Genomic DNA, 17846 nt, shown 5'->3' on the forward strand with positions numbered 1-17846 from the left:
CATAGGCTGGTGTTAGTAAACACTGCCCCCTAGTGTTAGAAGCCATGCCAGTGTGTTGGCAGACTGTGCTGAATGCCTGCACATGATGAACTACTTGCAGTGATTCTTTACAGATCGCTGTAATTCAAGCACTTATGAAATCATCGTATTTAACACCATCATTTACATTTTAACACTGCGAGCCACAGGGGTGGGATTTCGCTATAACATGTGATCTGTTATTGCACAAAACAGGAAAACGATACTTTTCCAAAGCAAAAGAAAAAACAAAGTTCCTCTTGGTGCAAAACAAGTAAAAAGCTGAGGGGAAGATAAATGATCATTTTCACTAAATCTAAAAACAAAAACAGACATTACGAAAAGGAGAACGGATGTGAAACAACTGGTTTTGTGAAAAATATGAACTTAACATTGGGAAATAGTGCTGTAATCCCACGAAGTGTGACATAATGACCACATACAATCTAGGGCTGCTCGATTATGGCAAAAATCATAGTCTCGATTATTTGGGTCAATAATTGATATCACGATTATTAAAAATGATTATCCATTTATCATCCATGTATTTATTGAAAAAAAATGTGAACAGTATGTTTTTAACAGTTGATTACCCTGAACTTTAAGTATAATTCAACTGAGAAACCAATTAAAAAGAAATATAAAAAAAAAAAAAAAAAAAAAAAAAGAAATAATCATTTTATTTCGATTATGTTGTTTTCATTATCGTTGCAAGCCAAAATCGTAATTGCGATTAAAATACGATTAATGGAGCAGCCCTAATACAATCTCAACTTATTTTGATAGTAATCACTTCTACATAACACTAATATCTTACACTCATGTTCAAACAAACCGTTGGCAGACTCGACCAGTCTTCTGACTTGAAAGCCAAACACATCGACTGATGACTCTCCCAGGTAAAGGGTTTTCACCTCAATCCTATAGAGTGTTTGATCAGGACGCCATGTCTTGCACTCACACAGGTTAACACAGAGAATCCATTTGAATCAGATTGCAGTCGTCCTACCTTTTGAAGGACGGCTCTTTCTAGTGAATCCGCCTTCATCTGCTCCATCCTCAGGCTGGCGCTCAGTGCCACACCCTCAGAGTTGGCCTTGGCACGTACCTGTGCTATGTCCTCGTTAGCCCTGTTAGAGAGGAAGTGAAGGAGACAAAGGAGGCCGTCAAATCAAGAGTCTGGTGTTGATGTGCAGGATGAAGAACGTGTCCGATGATTGAGTGACATGGAAGCTTACTTGTCCAGTTTCTCCTCAGCGTGCACCTTGAGGGTTTGGTATCGCTGCTCCTCCTGCTTGATCCGCATCAGGTAGTCCTGCGCACACCTCTTCAGCATCTCCTCATTCTGGACAAATTAATGAAGAGAATATGTAGTGATCCGGCTATTACGTGGCAGCAGATTTAATAGCATATTATTACTGAAGCTCTACTGACCTTCTTAAAGCCCTCCAGGACCCCCTTCATGTTCTCGTACCTCCTGAAGAGGTCAGCGAAGGAGCGCTCCACAGAGTTGAGGTCGGCTATTGCCTGGTCCCTCTCCAAGGTCAACTGTCTAACAGACTTACTGCAGGACAGCGTCTTCTGGTTCTGCTCGTCCTCTGCAACAGACAGAGGAGGAATCAAAAGATTTAAAGGGTAAGATGTGGAAGAAATATTAAAGGCTGAAGAGTTTGCAGTTTGCAGTGTTTGCTTTCAGGGCTCCTAATCTTTAGAAAAGCTGACCTGAGGAACGTAGACTACAGAAACCCCCTGATCTATTTAGCTCATCTTTCAAGACTCACTTCTACAGTTTGGATATTTTTCCATTTTAAATCTGTGTATCTTTTGTCATTTTATTTGTGTAATTTTTATTTACACAGGTTTTTACTACTGCTGTTGTATTTGTTATTTCTATCTGTGGACTGTGTTTTTGTTTTCTCCCTTGCTTTTTTTGTCTTTGTTATAAAATGATCATTACAAATGAAGTCATTATTATTTATTATTCTAGGGGATCAGCAACAAATATAATGATTTGATTAATTTTAACGGAGCTGGATTTTTTATTTTTATGAATGACTCGCGATCTACCAGCATTGCCCCCGGTCGACGTACTGGGCACCTCTGGTCTACAGTAAGCCAGGCATTCTGAAGCCAGAAGACATTAAACAAAAACAACATATACCACCACCAGGGGGCAGCCACTCACCAATCATCTGTGCAACTGTTTTCTCATACTCTGCAACTATGTTCCTGTCAAGTAGAAAAACGGAATGTTCACAAATGATCAATGACGTTTTTTTCAATGTATTAAGACAGGTTTCTTGCAGTTGTACTTTCAAATGAAGCAAACATCTAGGGAAACAGTTCCATACCTCATCTCCAAAACCTCCAATCTGCTGTCCTCATACTTCTTCTTCCACTCACTGACCTCAATCTCCTTAGTGATGATCTAATTGGACGACAGGACATGAAGAGAAACAATATTCAGAAATAAATCAATCTGCAGATGCTCTTTATGGAGAGAAACTTTCTGTGACATACCTCCTCTCTGATCAGGGTGAGCACTGCGGCCTTGTCCATCTCACTCAGATAGATGTGGTCCTGGGACAGGGCGGCATCGTCTGAGCCCTCACTGTTGGCCATCTTTGTGGAAAGCTTCATGGACATCTCACTCTGTGGAACATGCAGAGAACATACTGTCCAAGATCTGACAAAAAAACATCCACGATCCTGCTACTTCTGCTGTTCTTATTAGATCACATGATGTCTGTGCAAAGAGCGATGCAAGAAAACAGTTCTCAGGGCTGTTGATTTTATTAATCAAACATTGGTAAAACCTAAAGCGTGCTCATCTTAGACAAATATTTTATGGGTGAAAACTATTAGATAAAAACATTGATATTGGAGTGTGAGGAAGCAAAACAGTCCGATAATGGCTGAACTATCTTCTTACCAATTGAAATAAAGAACAGTTTTGCGGTCATCTTTAAATATTCATACTGAGGTACCCAAACTACTACTACTTACTATATCACTTTTCAGACTGCAGATTTCCTTCTCCTCTGGGTGATCTGTAATCTTTGTCTCAGGACCTTTGAGGAAAAAAACATTTAAAGATAAATGGCAAAACGAAAAACCCCATATCTGAGTTATACTAAGTTATAATCCACACAGTAGCATATTACTGTGCTCAATGTCACTTCAACTTGGAAAAATACGGCAGTATTTGTCTAGTTTTCATGAGATTGTGTTGTTTCCATGGTTAAAATATAGTGTGATTCTTGCACCACTGATGCAGACCAATTCTAATACACAACTATGGGAGATATTCACACTGTAACATGTCTTACTTTCTTACATTCAGGCCTGGGTTGTGAGTGTGCATTCTCCATTTAATTTCTGCCTAAAGTTTGATACATTCTTAGGGCTTTGTCATTTATACATACTCTATCTATACTCCAAACAGAAGTTGCTGAGAAAATCATGAAACTGTATCCCTTTGCTTGTTGACAGTTTCCAATTCATGCTGGTGTTGGAACTGGCACCTCTCTGGGCATGCCTGCCTCTTTAACGCCTGCCTCTTTAACACCATGCCTCATTCATGCACTGTTTTTTGCTTCATAAAATACTTATCACTGCCAACTTTGTCTATTTTGAAATGAGCACCCAGTGGAGAGTTTGAAACATACCATCCTTAAGAGATATATCATCGATTAATTTATCGACTGTCTGTTTTTTCGGAGGTGCTTTGTTGCACTGGGGTTCTCCTCTCTCCTCCTGGATGTCTGCGGTCTGGCCCAACATGCCGGTGCAGGCGAGCTTCTCCTCATCAGTGGCGTGATGAACTCGCTGAGTGATCTCTGGGGTCGAGGCCACCACCTCCTCCTCCCCCCCCTGGAGATCAGGGAGACAGATAGGATCCTTATGTCATACTTCCATATCAAATATCAATTTAAAAACAACAACATTATACTATTTTTGTACTTCTCCAAAAAAAGAAAACCACTATCTATTCAGACCTGAAATTCCCAAATCTAGTTAATAAAACAAAAATTCAAACAAATATTAATAACATGAAAAAGAATAACCAATATAAGTATTATAATATAAAACACAAAAGTAGTTTGAAAAAAACACGAATACACTTAATATTTGTATTAAATGCATCAAATACTATGGAGAGGAAGTGAAGTGTATCAGTTGTATTATTCTGTCACACAAAATGGTTACACAATGTCTTGAGTATATCTGCTGCACGACAGACCTGGAGCCGCTGCTGGTCAGCTTTTATCAAAGTGTGTGTGTGTGTGAAAAAGGTCGGACGAGAGGTGTTGCTGAATAATGGGAAATGCAGTGTCACTGCAGTAAGGTGTAACATTTCAGATAAAAAAACTACCGTTACCTGATCGCACACTTCAAGCACCAAGGACTGGCTCTCATCATATTTCTGAACTTTACAGGAGTTCCTACAAAACAAAAACAGTATGATTCAAGATTCAGAAAATAAGTGGAGATTCATAAGAAATATAACAACTGTTTCTACAACCATATACACTGAACAAAAATATAAAGGCAACACTTTTGTTTTTGCTCCCATTTTTCATGAGATGAACTCTAAGATCTAAAACATTTTCTACGTACACAAAATAACCATTTCTTTCAAATATTATTCACAAATCTGAAAAAAATCTGTGATAGTGAGCACTTCTCCTTTGCCGAGATAATCCATCCCACCTCACAGGTGTGGCATATCAAGATGCTGATTATTGCACAGGTGTGCCTTAGGCTGGCCACAATAAAAGGCCACTCTGAAACGTGCAGTTTTGCTTTATTGGGGGGGTCAGTCAGTATCTGGTGTGAGGGGTAGGGTTAGGGTTGTCAATCGAGTGGCCCATGGTGGTGGTGGGGTTATGGTATGGGCAGGCGTATGTTATGGACGACGAACACAGGCCACTCGATTCACAACATTACCCTTACCCTAACCCTAACCCTACCCCTACCCCTCACACCAGATACTGACTGGTTTTCGGACCCCCCCAATAAAGCAAAACTGCATGTTTCAGAGTGGCCTTTTATTGTGGCCAGCCTAAGGCACACCTGTGCAATAATCATGCTGTCTAATCAGCATCTTGATATGCCACACCTGTGAGGTGGGATGGATTATCTCGGCAAAGGAGAAGTGCTCACTATCACAGATTTTTTCAGATTTGTGAACAATATGAGAGAAATGGTTATTTTGTGTATATAGAAAATGTTTTAGATCTTTGAGTTCATCTCATGAAAAATGGGAGCAAAAACAAAAGTGTTGCGTTTATATTTTTGTTCAGTGTAGCTGCAAGCATTTTAATGCATATTAATAGATGGCTCAAAAATAAGCTACATACATAGACTATAATTATACTAGCGCTGCCAAACTTCTGGAGGGATCACAAGACGGGACAAATTAACTTGATGATGTATGGCCCTGTAAGTTGAGGTGCAAGCAATGATTATTTCTCTTAAATGCTCCTTCAACGGCTCAGCACATGCCAAGATGAGAGTAAAATGGAAAGCCAGCATGCAGTAAAGAGAGCTTAGATAGTAAGAGTACTTACAACAGAAAACAGAGAAACTTGACTTGCTCAGAGGTTCCCGGGCTAATAGAGGTGGACGAAAGCAGAGGTCGGGGGGGGGGGGGTTGCGTAACAGACAAGAGGAGGAAGGATGAAAGATGAAGGGGATATTGATTTAGGGAATGGAGAACAGATCAGGGGGAAGAGACAAAGAACAGAGTGTGAGTGGCTTAAGGCGTTGATCGGCATGTTAGAAGATTAAGCAAAACCCAAGATGCCCACAGACCTGGAAAAGTTTAAATTAGCATTGCAGCTATAAACGCTTCTGAAGGCCTATATATATCCTGTTTGGGAATTGCATCAATGGCCAGTATGCAGTGTTAAGTGCTTAGCGTTAGTTCAAAGCAAAAATTAGCTGCCAACACATCCAGCCTAAGAAAAAACTTAGTGGGGTTGATCTAAACCTCATACGACAGAGTATCACCTTTTATTATTGTTGATAATGTTACAGCCTCAAAATGGCAAACTCTTGGAGTAAAATAGAAAAGGTTTTGTTCTCCTTTAGACTTACTCGATTGCCCTCTCTTTTTCTTTCTTGGGAATCTGCCTGGCTTTCTTCTCTCCCGCCGGTTTCACTACTTTAGGTTTGCCCACGTCTTTCACTTTTTTCTCCGGCTGAGGGGCACTGCTGGACGAGTCCTCATTGGTAGTATTTTTGGAGGATTTAAAAGGGTCCACAGAGTCGTCAAAATTGTCTGGATCAAAACTGTAGGAGCTCTTAGGGAGCACTGGAGAGCTGCTCGCTGTGCTGTTGCTACCAAACGGATTGAAGTTGGGGTCGTCCCACTGATTGGGATCGAAGTTATAGGCTCCTGATTTAGGAATAGGAATATCGTCTACGTTAAGAGTTGCAGTTGAGTCTGAAACTGGCAAAGCAGTTTCTGGAAGAGGATCAGAAACCGGATCTGACACTGTTGGAGAAACTGGTTCTGTGATAATGGGTTCTGGTGCTGGTTTAGAAACTGGCTCTGGTGCTGGTTTAGAAACTGGTTCTGTGATAATGGGTTCTGGTGCTGGTTTAGAAACTGGTTCTGGTGCTGGTTTAGATGAAGCCTCTGACGCTTTGGCCTTCTTCTTAGCGGCCAGTTTCTTTTTACCACCTAATTTTCTTGGAGGTGGCCTGGTGACTGTCCCCTCGTCCAAACCAAACTCGAGCATTACGGACTTTGCCTCTGACGACGACGACAATGACAACTCAGCTTCTACTGCAGGGGCTGCGCTGTCCTCACATGCTGGCAAAGAGCAACCGATTGGCTCTAGTCTGGGAAAAGAGCTGGAACCAAACGGTGGGGGAGAGTTCTGGATTTTGGATCCGCCGCAAGTGAAAGGGTTAAAGCCGTCATCCAGCTGGTCAGGGTCAAATTTGTAAGTAGCCTTGGGAAGAGGAAGTTCCTGTTCCTCAATTGTTTGGGGAGGTTCGTCCACTGAAGCCTTGACCTCGAGTGATGGAGGCTTAGACTTCCTGTGTTTGGTCTTTTGAGGGGGCTCTGTCTGGTCAAGGCCATTGCACTGTGGTTCTGGGTCAGCCAGAGGTTTCTGCTCAAGGGGCTCTGGTTCTGGGGTAGGAGCAGGAAGAGAAGCAGGAAGAGGAGTAGGATCAGGAGACTGAGCTGGAGTTAGAACTGGATCTAGAGCTGGAGCTGGAGTTAGAACTGGATCTAGAGCTGAAGCTAGAACTGGATCTAGAGCTGGATCTAGAGCTGGAGCTGGATCTAGAACTGGATCTAGAGCTGGATCTAGAACTGGATCTAGAGCTGGAGCTGGATTTAGAGCTGGAGCTGGATCTAAAGCTGTATCTAGAGCTGGATCCAGCGCAGGAGCTGTATCTAAAGCTGGATCTAGAGCTGGATCTAAAGCTGGATCTAGAGCTGGATCTAGAGCTGGAGCTGGATTTAGAGCTGGAGCTGGATCTAAAGCTGTATCTAGAGCTGGATCCAGAGCAGGAGCTGTATCTAAAGCTGTATCTAGAGCTGGATCTAAAGCTGGATCTAGAGCTGGATCTAGAGCTGGATCTAGAGCTGGATCTAGAGCTGGATCTAAAGCTGGATCTAGAGCTGGATCTAAAGCTGGATCTAAAGCTGGATCTAAAGCTGGATCTAGAGCTGGATCTAGAGCTGGATCTAGAGCTGGATCTAAAGCTGGATCTAGAGCTGGATCTAGAGCTGGATCTAAAGCTGGATCTAAAGCTGGATCTAAAGCTGGATCTAAAGCTGGATCTAGAGCTGGATCTAGAGCTGGATCTAGAGCTGGATCTAGAGCTGGATCTAAAGCTGGATCTAAAGCTGGATCTAAAGCTGGATCTAGAGCTGGATCCAGAGCAGGAGCTGTATCTAAAGCTGGATCTAGAGCTATAGCTGGAGCTGCAACTAGGACTTGGAATGGCTCAGAGGATACAGCTGTGCATTCAGGCACTTCAGGCTCTTCATTCACTAATGATGGTGCAGGGGCAGAGCCCAAGGCCTCTGGGAGTTTCTCTGGTTGCCGTGCGGGCAGAGTCTCAAAGTTTACCTCCAGAAGGCCACCCATGGGCGCCACAGGCTCATCCTGACCCATGTTGTGGCTGAGCCAAAAATCCTGATCCAACACAGGAGCAGTCACTATCAGCTGCTCCTCCCGATCCACATCTAAAGAAAACATTTGAAAAAAAAAAGAATTAAAAAAAATATATATTCAAATGCACAATATCAAAATTGCATTCATATTTCTTGCCTATAATTATCTCGCCAATCAAATCTAAACTCAGATGTTGTGACATCTGATTGGTTCGTAGCCAGCTAACTGTTCCTTTTGCTGCTGTTGCCATGGCGATGTCCTACTAGAAACTTTGTTTGCATTAGCAAAAAAGAGAATAAAAATACAAGACCTATGATTTATTGTTAGTTGTGTTGACAACAGGGGGGTGGACTTATTATAGCCTCCAGGGAACCCTTTGACACATCAACATATTTCACTACGCCTGTCATACTGTTCATATTCATGTAATATTATGTTGCTAGGAGACTAGCACAGTCTGCTGTGTTCCTACCTAACCCTCACATTAGCAGAGTGTCCCTTTCAAAGTAATCCTGCAGTCCAACATGCCCATACAAAGATTTCATCATCCAACTCTACATGAATATTCAATAGAAAAGTACAGGACTCCATGGTGTTCTCTCACTTGTTTTTTATAAAGGGAGGAGCATGTGGAAGCAGGGATAAACCTCACTTGGCTGCAGGAAAGTGCAATATGTGGTCTAATTTGCTTAAGTCAATTATTGTTTTGCATGCGTTTACCATTTTGTCATGATATACTTAATTTTTTCAATAAAAAATACTTTGCACCTGTGATTAATAGTTATCAGTCACTTATAATTAATTAAAGCACTTTCTGTTATGTTATTTAAATCACAACAATTCTAAATAGTACTCAAATAGTAAATATAAAAACATATGTAGAATTAAAATGGATTGCCAAATGTAATTTTATCATTAATTTCACCACAGGTGCCTCTTTCTATTTAGGAGACATACTAAACAACCCTTAATTATCCATTTGTTTATTACCACTAGGTGCCTTTTTGGCCCTGACAAAAGTATGAAAGTAACGGTCCCCATGCAATATACTCATGTGATGCAGCGATGGAGACTGTGGAAGGGCTTACACATACATAGCCATTAGCATGTTTACATTTAAAGGAAACTATTTTCCATCTTCTCCACCCTCTTGGACCCTCCCAAAGCCCCTCCCCCCTCCTCCCTTCTGTCAAGCGACTTTGTTAACTACTTTGAAAAAAAGGTTGACGATATTCGCTCGTCTTTTTCTGACTCACCTTTACTCACCGCTGGGTCACCAGACCCTCCTTCCACCCACACACTAACCTTCTTTTCCCCTCTCTCTCCAAGTGAGGTTCTTACCCTCATTACCTCTGCCCGCCCTACCACCTGTCCTCTGGACCCTATCCCTTCTAACCTCCTTCAGACTATCGCTCCTGATATTCTACCGTTTCTCACCCGTTTCATCAACACTTCTCTAACTTCTGGTCACTTTCCAAACAGTCTCAAGGAGGCAAGAGTAAACCCTCTCCTAAAGAAACCCACTCTCAACCCATCTGATGTTAAACTACAGGCCTGTCTCTCTCCTCCCGTTCCTGTCTAAAACACTTGAACGCGCTGTCTTTAAACAACTCTCCTGTTATCTCCATCAGAACAACCTTCTGGATCCGCACCAGTCTGGTTTCAAGGCAGGTCACTCCACAGAAACTGCCCTTATTGGCTCTGGTCCAGGCTCTCGTCATCTCACGCCTAGACTACTGCAACTCCCTCCTGGCTGGTCTACCTGCATGTGCCATCCGACCTCTGCAGCTCATCCAGAATGCAGCGGCTCGTCTGGTCTTCAACCTTCCTAAATTTTCCCACACCACTCCGCTCCTCCGCTCCCTCCACTGGCTTCCGGTAACTGCTAGAATTCACTTCAAGACACTGGTACTTGCGTACCATGCTGCGAATGGATCTGGCCCTTCCTACATCCAGGACATGGTTAAACCGTACACCCCAGCGCGTGCACTTCACTCTGCATCAGCCAAACGACTCGCTGCACCCTTGCTGCGAGGGGGACCCAAGTTCCCATCAGCAAAAACACGTGGGTTTGCTATCCTGGCTCCTAAATGGTGGAATGAGCTCCCCATTGACATCAGGACCGCAGAAAGCTTACACACCTTCCGGCGCAGACTGAAAACTCATCTCTTTCGACTCCACTTCGAGCGATAGAATGACTAACAAAGAACTGCTAACAGAGCACTTATATACTAATAAAGGACTGGCTTATCTAAAGCCAGTTGAGTAGCACTTGAAATGATTGGCTCTATGAAACCTGATGTACTTATATGATTCTGTTTTCCTCAAGGTTGTGTCTTCCTGGTCGAATGTACTTATTGTAAGTCGCTTTGGATAAAAGCGTCAGCTAAATGCAATGTAATGTAAAGGACTTTCTAGAGGCATTGCCAAACGTCCTCATTCACAGCTGCAGGAAGGGATGTTTGTGGGTTGAAACAAAAGTGAACTCCCTCTTCGCTACCCAACGGTTGACCTGAACAATGTGCACGTTTGAAAATGTTGTTGTAGCCGTTTTACAGGAAGGATTTACTCCTACCAATGCTGCCTCACGTCAACACATGAGCTGTTTCTCAATGTCGAGTAAACCTGCTGCAGAGCCACTATTTCAAGTATACTACGTCATCGAGTGGTGCCGAAGGACTGTTTAAATGCATGTTAAATGCCTAGCATTCGGCGCCACTCGATGGCGTAGTATACTTGAAATAGTGGCTCTGCAGCAGGTATACTCGACATTGAGAAACGGCCATGGTCTCCTCAAAACCTCCGTAAAAAGCGGGCTGCATGATAGTAACAGCCTGATAACAATCTCAGTCCCTCCTCTATCAGTTACCAATACAACACAATATCTAACCTTATACATTATTATATAACGATGTATGATGGGCTACAGTGTGTTAAGATGATTGAAAGTGTTAATATACAGTACTTTAAGCTGATGTTGTATATTTTTAATGCATAAAGAGAAGGCCATCATAAAAACTGTGACTGAAAATCTAATATTGCCATAACTTGTCATGGTATCTTTACTTACAGGCCGATAAAGTACAATCAAAGGTAAAATTCAGAAGGCAGGTACATTCTGGACAAAGTCAGACTGCATATGTATCCAATTACTCTGGTGTGGTGAACCTGATACGCCACGCACAGTTCAGGCACAGAAGCGGAGTTAATCTAAACCAGTATGTGCTATTTCAATTATTATTTTATCATATAACGATGACGGAGTTGATATTTATATATATTAAGCTATTTTCCTTTTGTTGACTATCAAAGTGTCAGCCTAATGAAATGTAATGATGTCTGAACATTCAGGGCAACATAAAAGAACTCCTGACTTCAACATAGGCTCCTGTTACCATGGCAACTTCAACGAGGGAAACTGGGTTTACAATATGTATATCAAAAGTAAATTTCTTTCAAACAGTTTAATACTAGTTTAATGTTAATGAGAACAGCCTGCTACCGGGGGGGTTTCTGCAACGTGTTCATGTCTTCAACAGTTAGATGACTTTGCTCCTTCTTATCTTTCTCTCTATTTCTCAGTGTTTTTTTCTCAGGAGCTGGCCCACCTGTTTTGTCTGCATCAGTGTTGTTGTTCTCCAGCTCTTCGGGGAAGGTTGAAGGAGCGTGGACAGGAGTTGATGCTTCAGGAGTTTCAAAATGACTCTCTGAGTCAGAGCTGTGGAACCCAGAGAGAGAGAGAGAGAGAGAGAGAGAGAGAGGGAGAGAGAGAGAGAGAACTTTACAAACATTCAAAACATGAAAAAGCAGTAGGAAAGAAAATATTCATTATATAACTGAGGAGTAGTGATCTCAATATAAACACTATGTACTCTAAAGACTCAATTAGCACTGGATTGAAATGTGCAATATGTGCAAGTGTAAGGACAAATGCAAATCATTTACATTGTACAAGATGTTCCCTTCTAGGGTTGTTCTATTTTCATACTTTTTACAGGGGGGACTATCAATTCAGAGAAGCAAAGATGGTACTGAACCTTGATGTACCTTAACAAGTCTCTACTGTCCCAGATCTGTCTATATTACACCTAACTCTCTCCTTTGATGCTGTATTGGGCTTCGGCAACCCCCGGCACTATTTGATTCATGCTAGTAATGTAGACAAAGATTAAGATAAAGAGGAAATAGGGCAGACCACTCTTTCCTGTCAAATCTATAGCACTATCGTTTGAGACGGCACCATACAAATGATCTTTATGTAAGCATTTTAAAATAAGATGTGAACATTGCAACTGAATCCAGCTGTCAACACACTTTACTCGTGATTTTAACATTGTACAGCAGCAACATTCAATTTTGATTAGATCACTTCAGGAAGCCATATCACAGTGCGTTCATTATTGGTTAGATAACTGCTGATAGTAAACAAACATTTTGGCATTTGAGGCTTGAGTGGTGATAGATTATTCGGTCAATCAAATATCTAAGTGTGGGAGAAAAAGTAGCGGGGTAAACCCGAGGATAAGAGACAGGATAGGGTCGGGTGATGCTTTGACCATGTGTCATGTTCCTGAGCAATGATTACATCATTCAACCAAACCTGTACCTGGCTGCATTGCTGGAGTGTGTGTTATATTTCTGTGCAGCCACAGAAATGAGGATGTAGTGCCAGCGAGAAAAACATTCAGTTCAAACACAGTGCCAAACACAGGCATGAACCAAAGCCACACCAGAAATGTGTCAGCGCTGCATGGCAACATAACACATCTGACATTTAAACAACAACAAAAAAGGCTGATGCAAATAAGCCAACAGTTTCCCCCCCGCTTTTCCAAACCTTCATCATTTCAGAGATTCCTCCACCTGATGACAGGTGGACACACACACATGGACATACATGTGAAAATGCCCCCTCCTCCAGTTCAGACAGTATGAAGCACAACACTTGCCTGTAGCTTTGAGATCTCTCCTCCTCCTCCTCCTCCTCCTCCTCCTCCTCCTCCTCTCCAAGTTGCTGCCTCTCTTCGCTGGCTTCATGCCCCGCTTCATGCCCCGCTTCATGCCCCTCTTCATCCTCCTCTCCCTCTCCCCCTCGCACTGCCGTCCACGTCCATTTGGCCCATGACACGGGTGACAGCCAAGACATCACTCCTCTTTCCACGGGGGCTATTCAACCCTCTAACGAATCAAAGGACTCCCTGAACTGTTTTCCAGGGCCTGACGTAAACCCTTTTCTGTGTGTTTCTCCTTAGATTTCCACCCTGCCAAAGGCTCTCACATCTTCCCACAGAGGTTCTCTCTTCACATGAGTTCGCAGATGCCAATGAAATGAAAAATCCTTTATATTCCCCCTCTTCAATTTGTAAAACCTCAGTCTTAAAATCATAAATTCTTCAGGTGCCTTCTCTTCTCTTTTCCCAGTCACGCTCCCCCTGCCTCTGCCTCAGTAGCAGAATACCACAGCTCTGATCAGCTGGGTTTCAAAATGCTGTTCTCGCTCTCTCCTCTGCTGAGCACCCCCTTCCAACCTCCATCTCGGGCTGGTCCACCGATAAAAAACATAGCGGGGGAGACAGGAAGCTTGAAGCTTTGAAAATGAATGCAGCTTCGGTTACTCAACCAACATGAGTTCCCCTATGGTTGGAGAATGGTATGATCCTGGTAGTCCGCTCTACCACTCTGAAGCAAAAGGAGGGAGTCAAAAAACAAACACAGAAGGTGGAGGAGGAGCTGGACTCTTGGGGCTCCACGTTTTATAGCCCATAGAGAGAGGGTAGGAATGTGGGGCTAGTTCTTTAAGCCTTCCCTGCTCCCCCAGGCTGTTAACCAGTTAACTGTTTTCTCCCATCCAGTGGCAGGCAGGCATGCATGACCGGGGCAACCAGTTTTGTTATACCCCCAGGAGATCTACCTGATTCAATGTGTCTGCGGTTCAGACCACAGAACAGACAGGGATCCAGGGCCTTCAATGCACTCATTAAGGGATCGTAAAAACCCTTTGTTGTTTTTGACACGAGCACACATTGTACTATATTTTTCTGTTTATCTGTGTTATTGTGTTGCACTGTTGGAGAAGCCTGTGACCTAAGATTTTCATCGGCATAACTACACTGTAGATATGTTCGTATGACAAAATAAAGAACCTTGAACCTTGTTGAATGCTTTTAAGACAAAGAAGAATAACACAAGAGGACTGTTCTCTTAACTGCAAAAACCCAAGAGCCACTCATTATTATCAACAACAGACTCTCCATGTAGATTAAAAGGCCTTGACACACACAAAGATAAACAACTTGTGGAAATAGTCTCAATCCAAAACACAGCTTCTAGTGATCTATTAATACCAGCTGATGATGGTGATGTGATATTATTAAATGTTCTTGTCAAACTGTACTTTTTCAGGAGTTGCACCCTTTATGGCACCACTGACCAGTGGTGTTCCCCAGGGCTCCATATTTGTCCCCCTGTTGTTCTCTATAGACTAGCTCTCACTGGGACACAACATTAGTTTATATTGTTACAAGAATGAAACTCAGTTATTTTGCCCAAACTTTTGAAGGCCACCTAATCTCTTTTCTATCAGAAACCCAAGACCTGGATGTCTCAAAACCAGTTAAATTAAAAATAAATTTCGACTCCACTTCGAGCGATAGAATTAACAAAGCACTTATATGCTAAAAAAGGACTGGGTTATCTAAAGCCAGTTGAGTAGCACTTGAAATGTTTTGGCTCTATGAAACCTGATGTACTTATATGATTCTGTTTTCTTCAAGTTTGTATCTTCTTGGTCGAATGCACTTATTGTAAGTCGCTTTGGAAAAAAGCGTCAACTAAATGCAATGTAATGTAATATATTAACTAATTGTTTTTGATGTTTATTAGTGACCTCTCTTGTCATAACTGTTTGTTAATCATGCTTCCTTCCATATATTATGAAAAGCTCTTTAAAAGGTGGGGTAGGTCATTTTGGAGAAACCAGCTCGAGTGCGCCAGAATTTGAAAATACACAGCGGGAACAAATCTGCCACTTCCTTACAGAGCCCCTCCTCCAACACACACGAACGCGCACATGACCAATGAGGGCAACGAGATAAGTTTGTGCACAGATGGAAGGCTGACAGGCAGGTAGGCCATCCAGTTACTTTAGCCGGGCCGGCTAAAATGATTGGTTGTGCTTTTTACAGTGCTACGGCTTCCACCGATGACATTTTTTTTATGGATTTGTTGTCAAAGCACTTCAGATATTCATTGCTATCGGGATGTTAAGAGCATTCCATGGAATATAACAAAAAGTGTATCTCGAGCCGGTTTATGAAACTTACCTACCCCACCTTTAAGTGTATTCAATATTCATATATTTACATCTAATGTCATGATTATTTAAGTCACTGTGTTCAAGGTTTAGCCACAGCACAATCTCTCCCCTATAGTTATAAAACAAATTATAGCTGGCTCCTATTACTGAATTGCTGCTCCCCTAGGACCCAAAGTGCAGTTTCAGATCTGACTGAGCCCTAACTCAAAACTAATGGTGTTTTGTTTTTGTGGTTAGGAATGCTAGTACAAGAACTTCTTGTTAGAGAATCAGTAACATGTTTTACTTCTAACCTTCTAAAATGTGTATATGTTAATTTCCAAAGCAAAATGAAACACACAACATAACTTCAACATGTCCACAGCTTGTGTGCTTTTTCAAGACCAACTGTGTGATATACTTACTGTTTTGTTAGCCTTGTATATAACATGCTAATACATCCTCTGTTTATTGTTTTATAATACTGTACTCCTTCTCCAGAAACTTCTCTTAGGTTTGGTTTGGCAATACAACAGCTAAAACTCCTCCCAAATTCCAATGGAGGAGGAGCAGACACACACACACACACACACACACACACACACACACACACACACACACACACACACACACACACACACACACACACACACACACACACACACACACACACACACACACACACACACACACACACACACACACACACACACACACACACACACACACACACACACACACACACACACACACACACACACACACACACACACACACACACACACACACACACACACACACACACACACACCACACACACACACACACACACACACACACACACACACACACACACACACACACACACACACACACACACACACACACACACACACACACACATGCCTCAGTCAGACTCAGAGTTTCCACATTGGACCAAAAGGGTGGAGTTTGTCATTTGCCAACATATTTACTATCTGGCTTCTGGCGGGGCTTGAGGCTGGGGTGCAGAATCGATCCCTGCTTCATTTATCATGTGAAAGTGGTGGGGTAGTAGTACAAAACGATTATCACTGGAGTGGAGTCCAATGATCAATGTGTGCCTTTATTCTGGAGATAGTTCATCTTTCCTGTCTGTTAAATGTTGGCTAACTAAAGCAGCAGTCCTATTTTTGAATTCACTGAACAACATTGGAGACCCTTACAACAAAGAATACTGTCTTAACACATAATGGAGCCATCCTTGTTTATAATCCTTGATCAACACTTAGGTTTTATTTGAGTAATAAACAAAGATACAGCAAACCAATAACCTTGAATGGGAGGTGCGATTGTGGTGTGTTTTCTGCTCTATGGATGTTATTTTTCAAAATAGAAATGGGAAAGATATTAAACTCTGTCTGTTTACTTAGGTTATTGTCTTATTCTTAATGGTTGCTTGTTGCATTAAGTTAAACTTTAATTGCCATTATTTTTAGGAACACACTTAAAACCTGAAGTGAGCACCTCCGTCTTTTTCCTTTCAAAACAAACCAATTGTTCCCACAGGTGACAGCTTTATGTCTGTTTTTTCTAGTCTAAAAATGGCATCAATACACATCAGTAAGCAGTAATGTTTCCAGATAAAAGACCACCACAGCCACCAGACGTCTTGACTAGGAGTGAAGCTCCACCAAAATCCAAACACAATGCGAAAGAGCTCAGATTTCAAACACTGAGGGATGAACCCTAAATCCCATTTTAACAAAAAACAGAAAGTGACTAAAAGCAGAAGGAAAAACAAGTCTGGCCTCTTCTCTGTTGCCACAACAACTCAAAATCTGCCCGCGTCTGTCCAAATGTGACTAATGACACATTTCTGTTTAGTCTCCATGTCAGGCTTAACATTTAGTAACAATATTTTCCTGACAAAGCTGCCCTGTCCCTTAAAAGCTCAAGTGTCTGAAAGAATGCAGACATACTATTTGCACATAAGAACATGATATATTTACTCTGTGTCTTCTTCAGTAGTAGATTAAACACACTTGCCATAAATAGAAACGGTGTCTCATTTTTAGAAGACAATAGTGGAGCAACATCCTTACACATAGCCCCTCCTCTGGAGCCTAAAATAAGTGTAGGCACAAGAGAGTAGGAAGCAGACTAAATGTGACTAGAAGAATTGTTTTGTGTGTTTTGAGTAACAAAGGAGGAAGAGGAAGGATAAGTGGAACAAAGGCCACTGACAGAGATAATGTGTGCAACAATATAACCATATGTTTGTAGTCCTGATTTGCCCTTACACAAGTGAGAGGCAAACTAAGGTGACAGCTCTATATGGACAGTGACAAACAGTCATCAACAATAATCAACTAACAGCGAGGAGTGCAAGGTACTAGATGAACATGTTT

General features: G+C 42.0%; 1 protein-coding gene across 3 annotated transcripts in view; it reads right to left on the reverse strand.

Moving 5' to 3' along the window:
* The window catches only part of tacc1 (transforming, acidic coiled-coil containing protein 1), a 34418-nt gene that overhangs the window by 2618 nt on the left and 13954 nt on the right, over nt 1–17846 (reverse strand). Inside the window, exons 1-13 of one of the 3 annotated variants that reach the window (XM_034082378.2) lie at nt 13112–13797; nt 11771–11880; nt 6121–8233; nt 5592–5633; nt 4400–4463; nt 3687–3891; nt 3025–3089; nt 2539–2670; nt 2370–2446; nt 2204–2247; nt 1453–1616; nt 1257–1363; nt 1028–1148 (exon numbers count right to left, since the gene is read on the reverse strand). In XM_034082378.2, coding sequence (XP_033938269.1) covers nt 1028–1148; nt 1257–1363; nt 1453–1616; nt 2204–2247; nt 2370–2446; nt 2539–2670; nt 3025–3089; nt 3687–3891; nt 4400–4463; nt 5592–5633; nt 6121–8233; nt 11771–11880; nt 13112–13308 — 3441 coding nt within the window. In that variant the 5' untranslated portion in view covers nt 13309–13797. Of the gene's footprint in view, nt 1–1027; nt 1149–1256; nt 1364–1452; nt 1617–2203; nt 2248–2369; nt 2447–2538; nt 2671–3024; nt 3090–3686; nt 3892–4399; nt 4464–5591; nt 5634–6120; nt 8234–11770; nt 11881–13111; nt 13798–17846 lie in introns of those variants that run through there. The other 2 variants (XM_034082380.2, XM_034082379.2) reach the window with 2 other exon arrangements.

Source organism: Pseudochaenichthys georgianus, chromosome 5, assembly GCF_902827115.2.
Source record: "Pseudochaenichthys georgianus chromosome 5, fPseGeo1.2, whole genome shotgun sequence".
NCBI lineage: Eukaryota > Metazoa > Chordata > Actinopteri > Perciformes > Channichthyidae > Pseudochaenichthys > Pseudochaenichthys georgianus.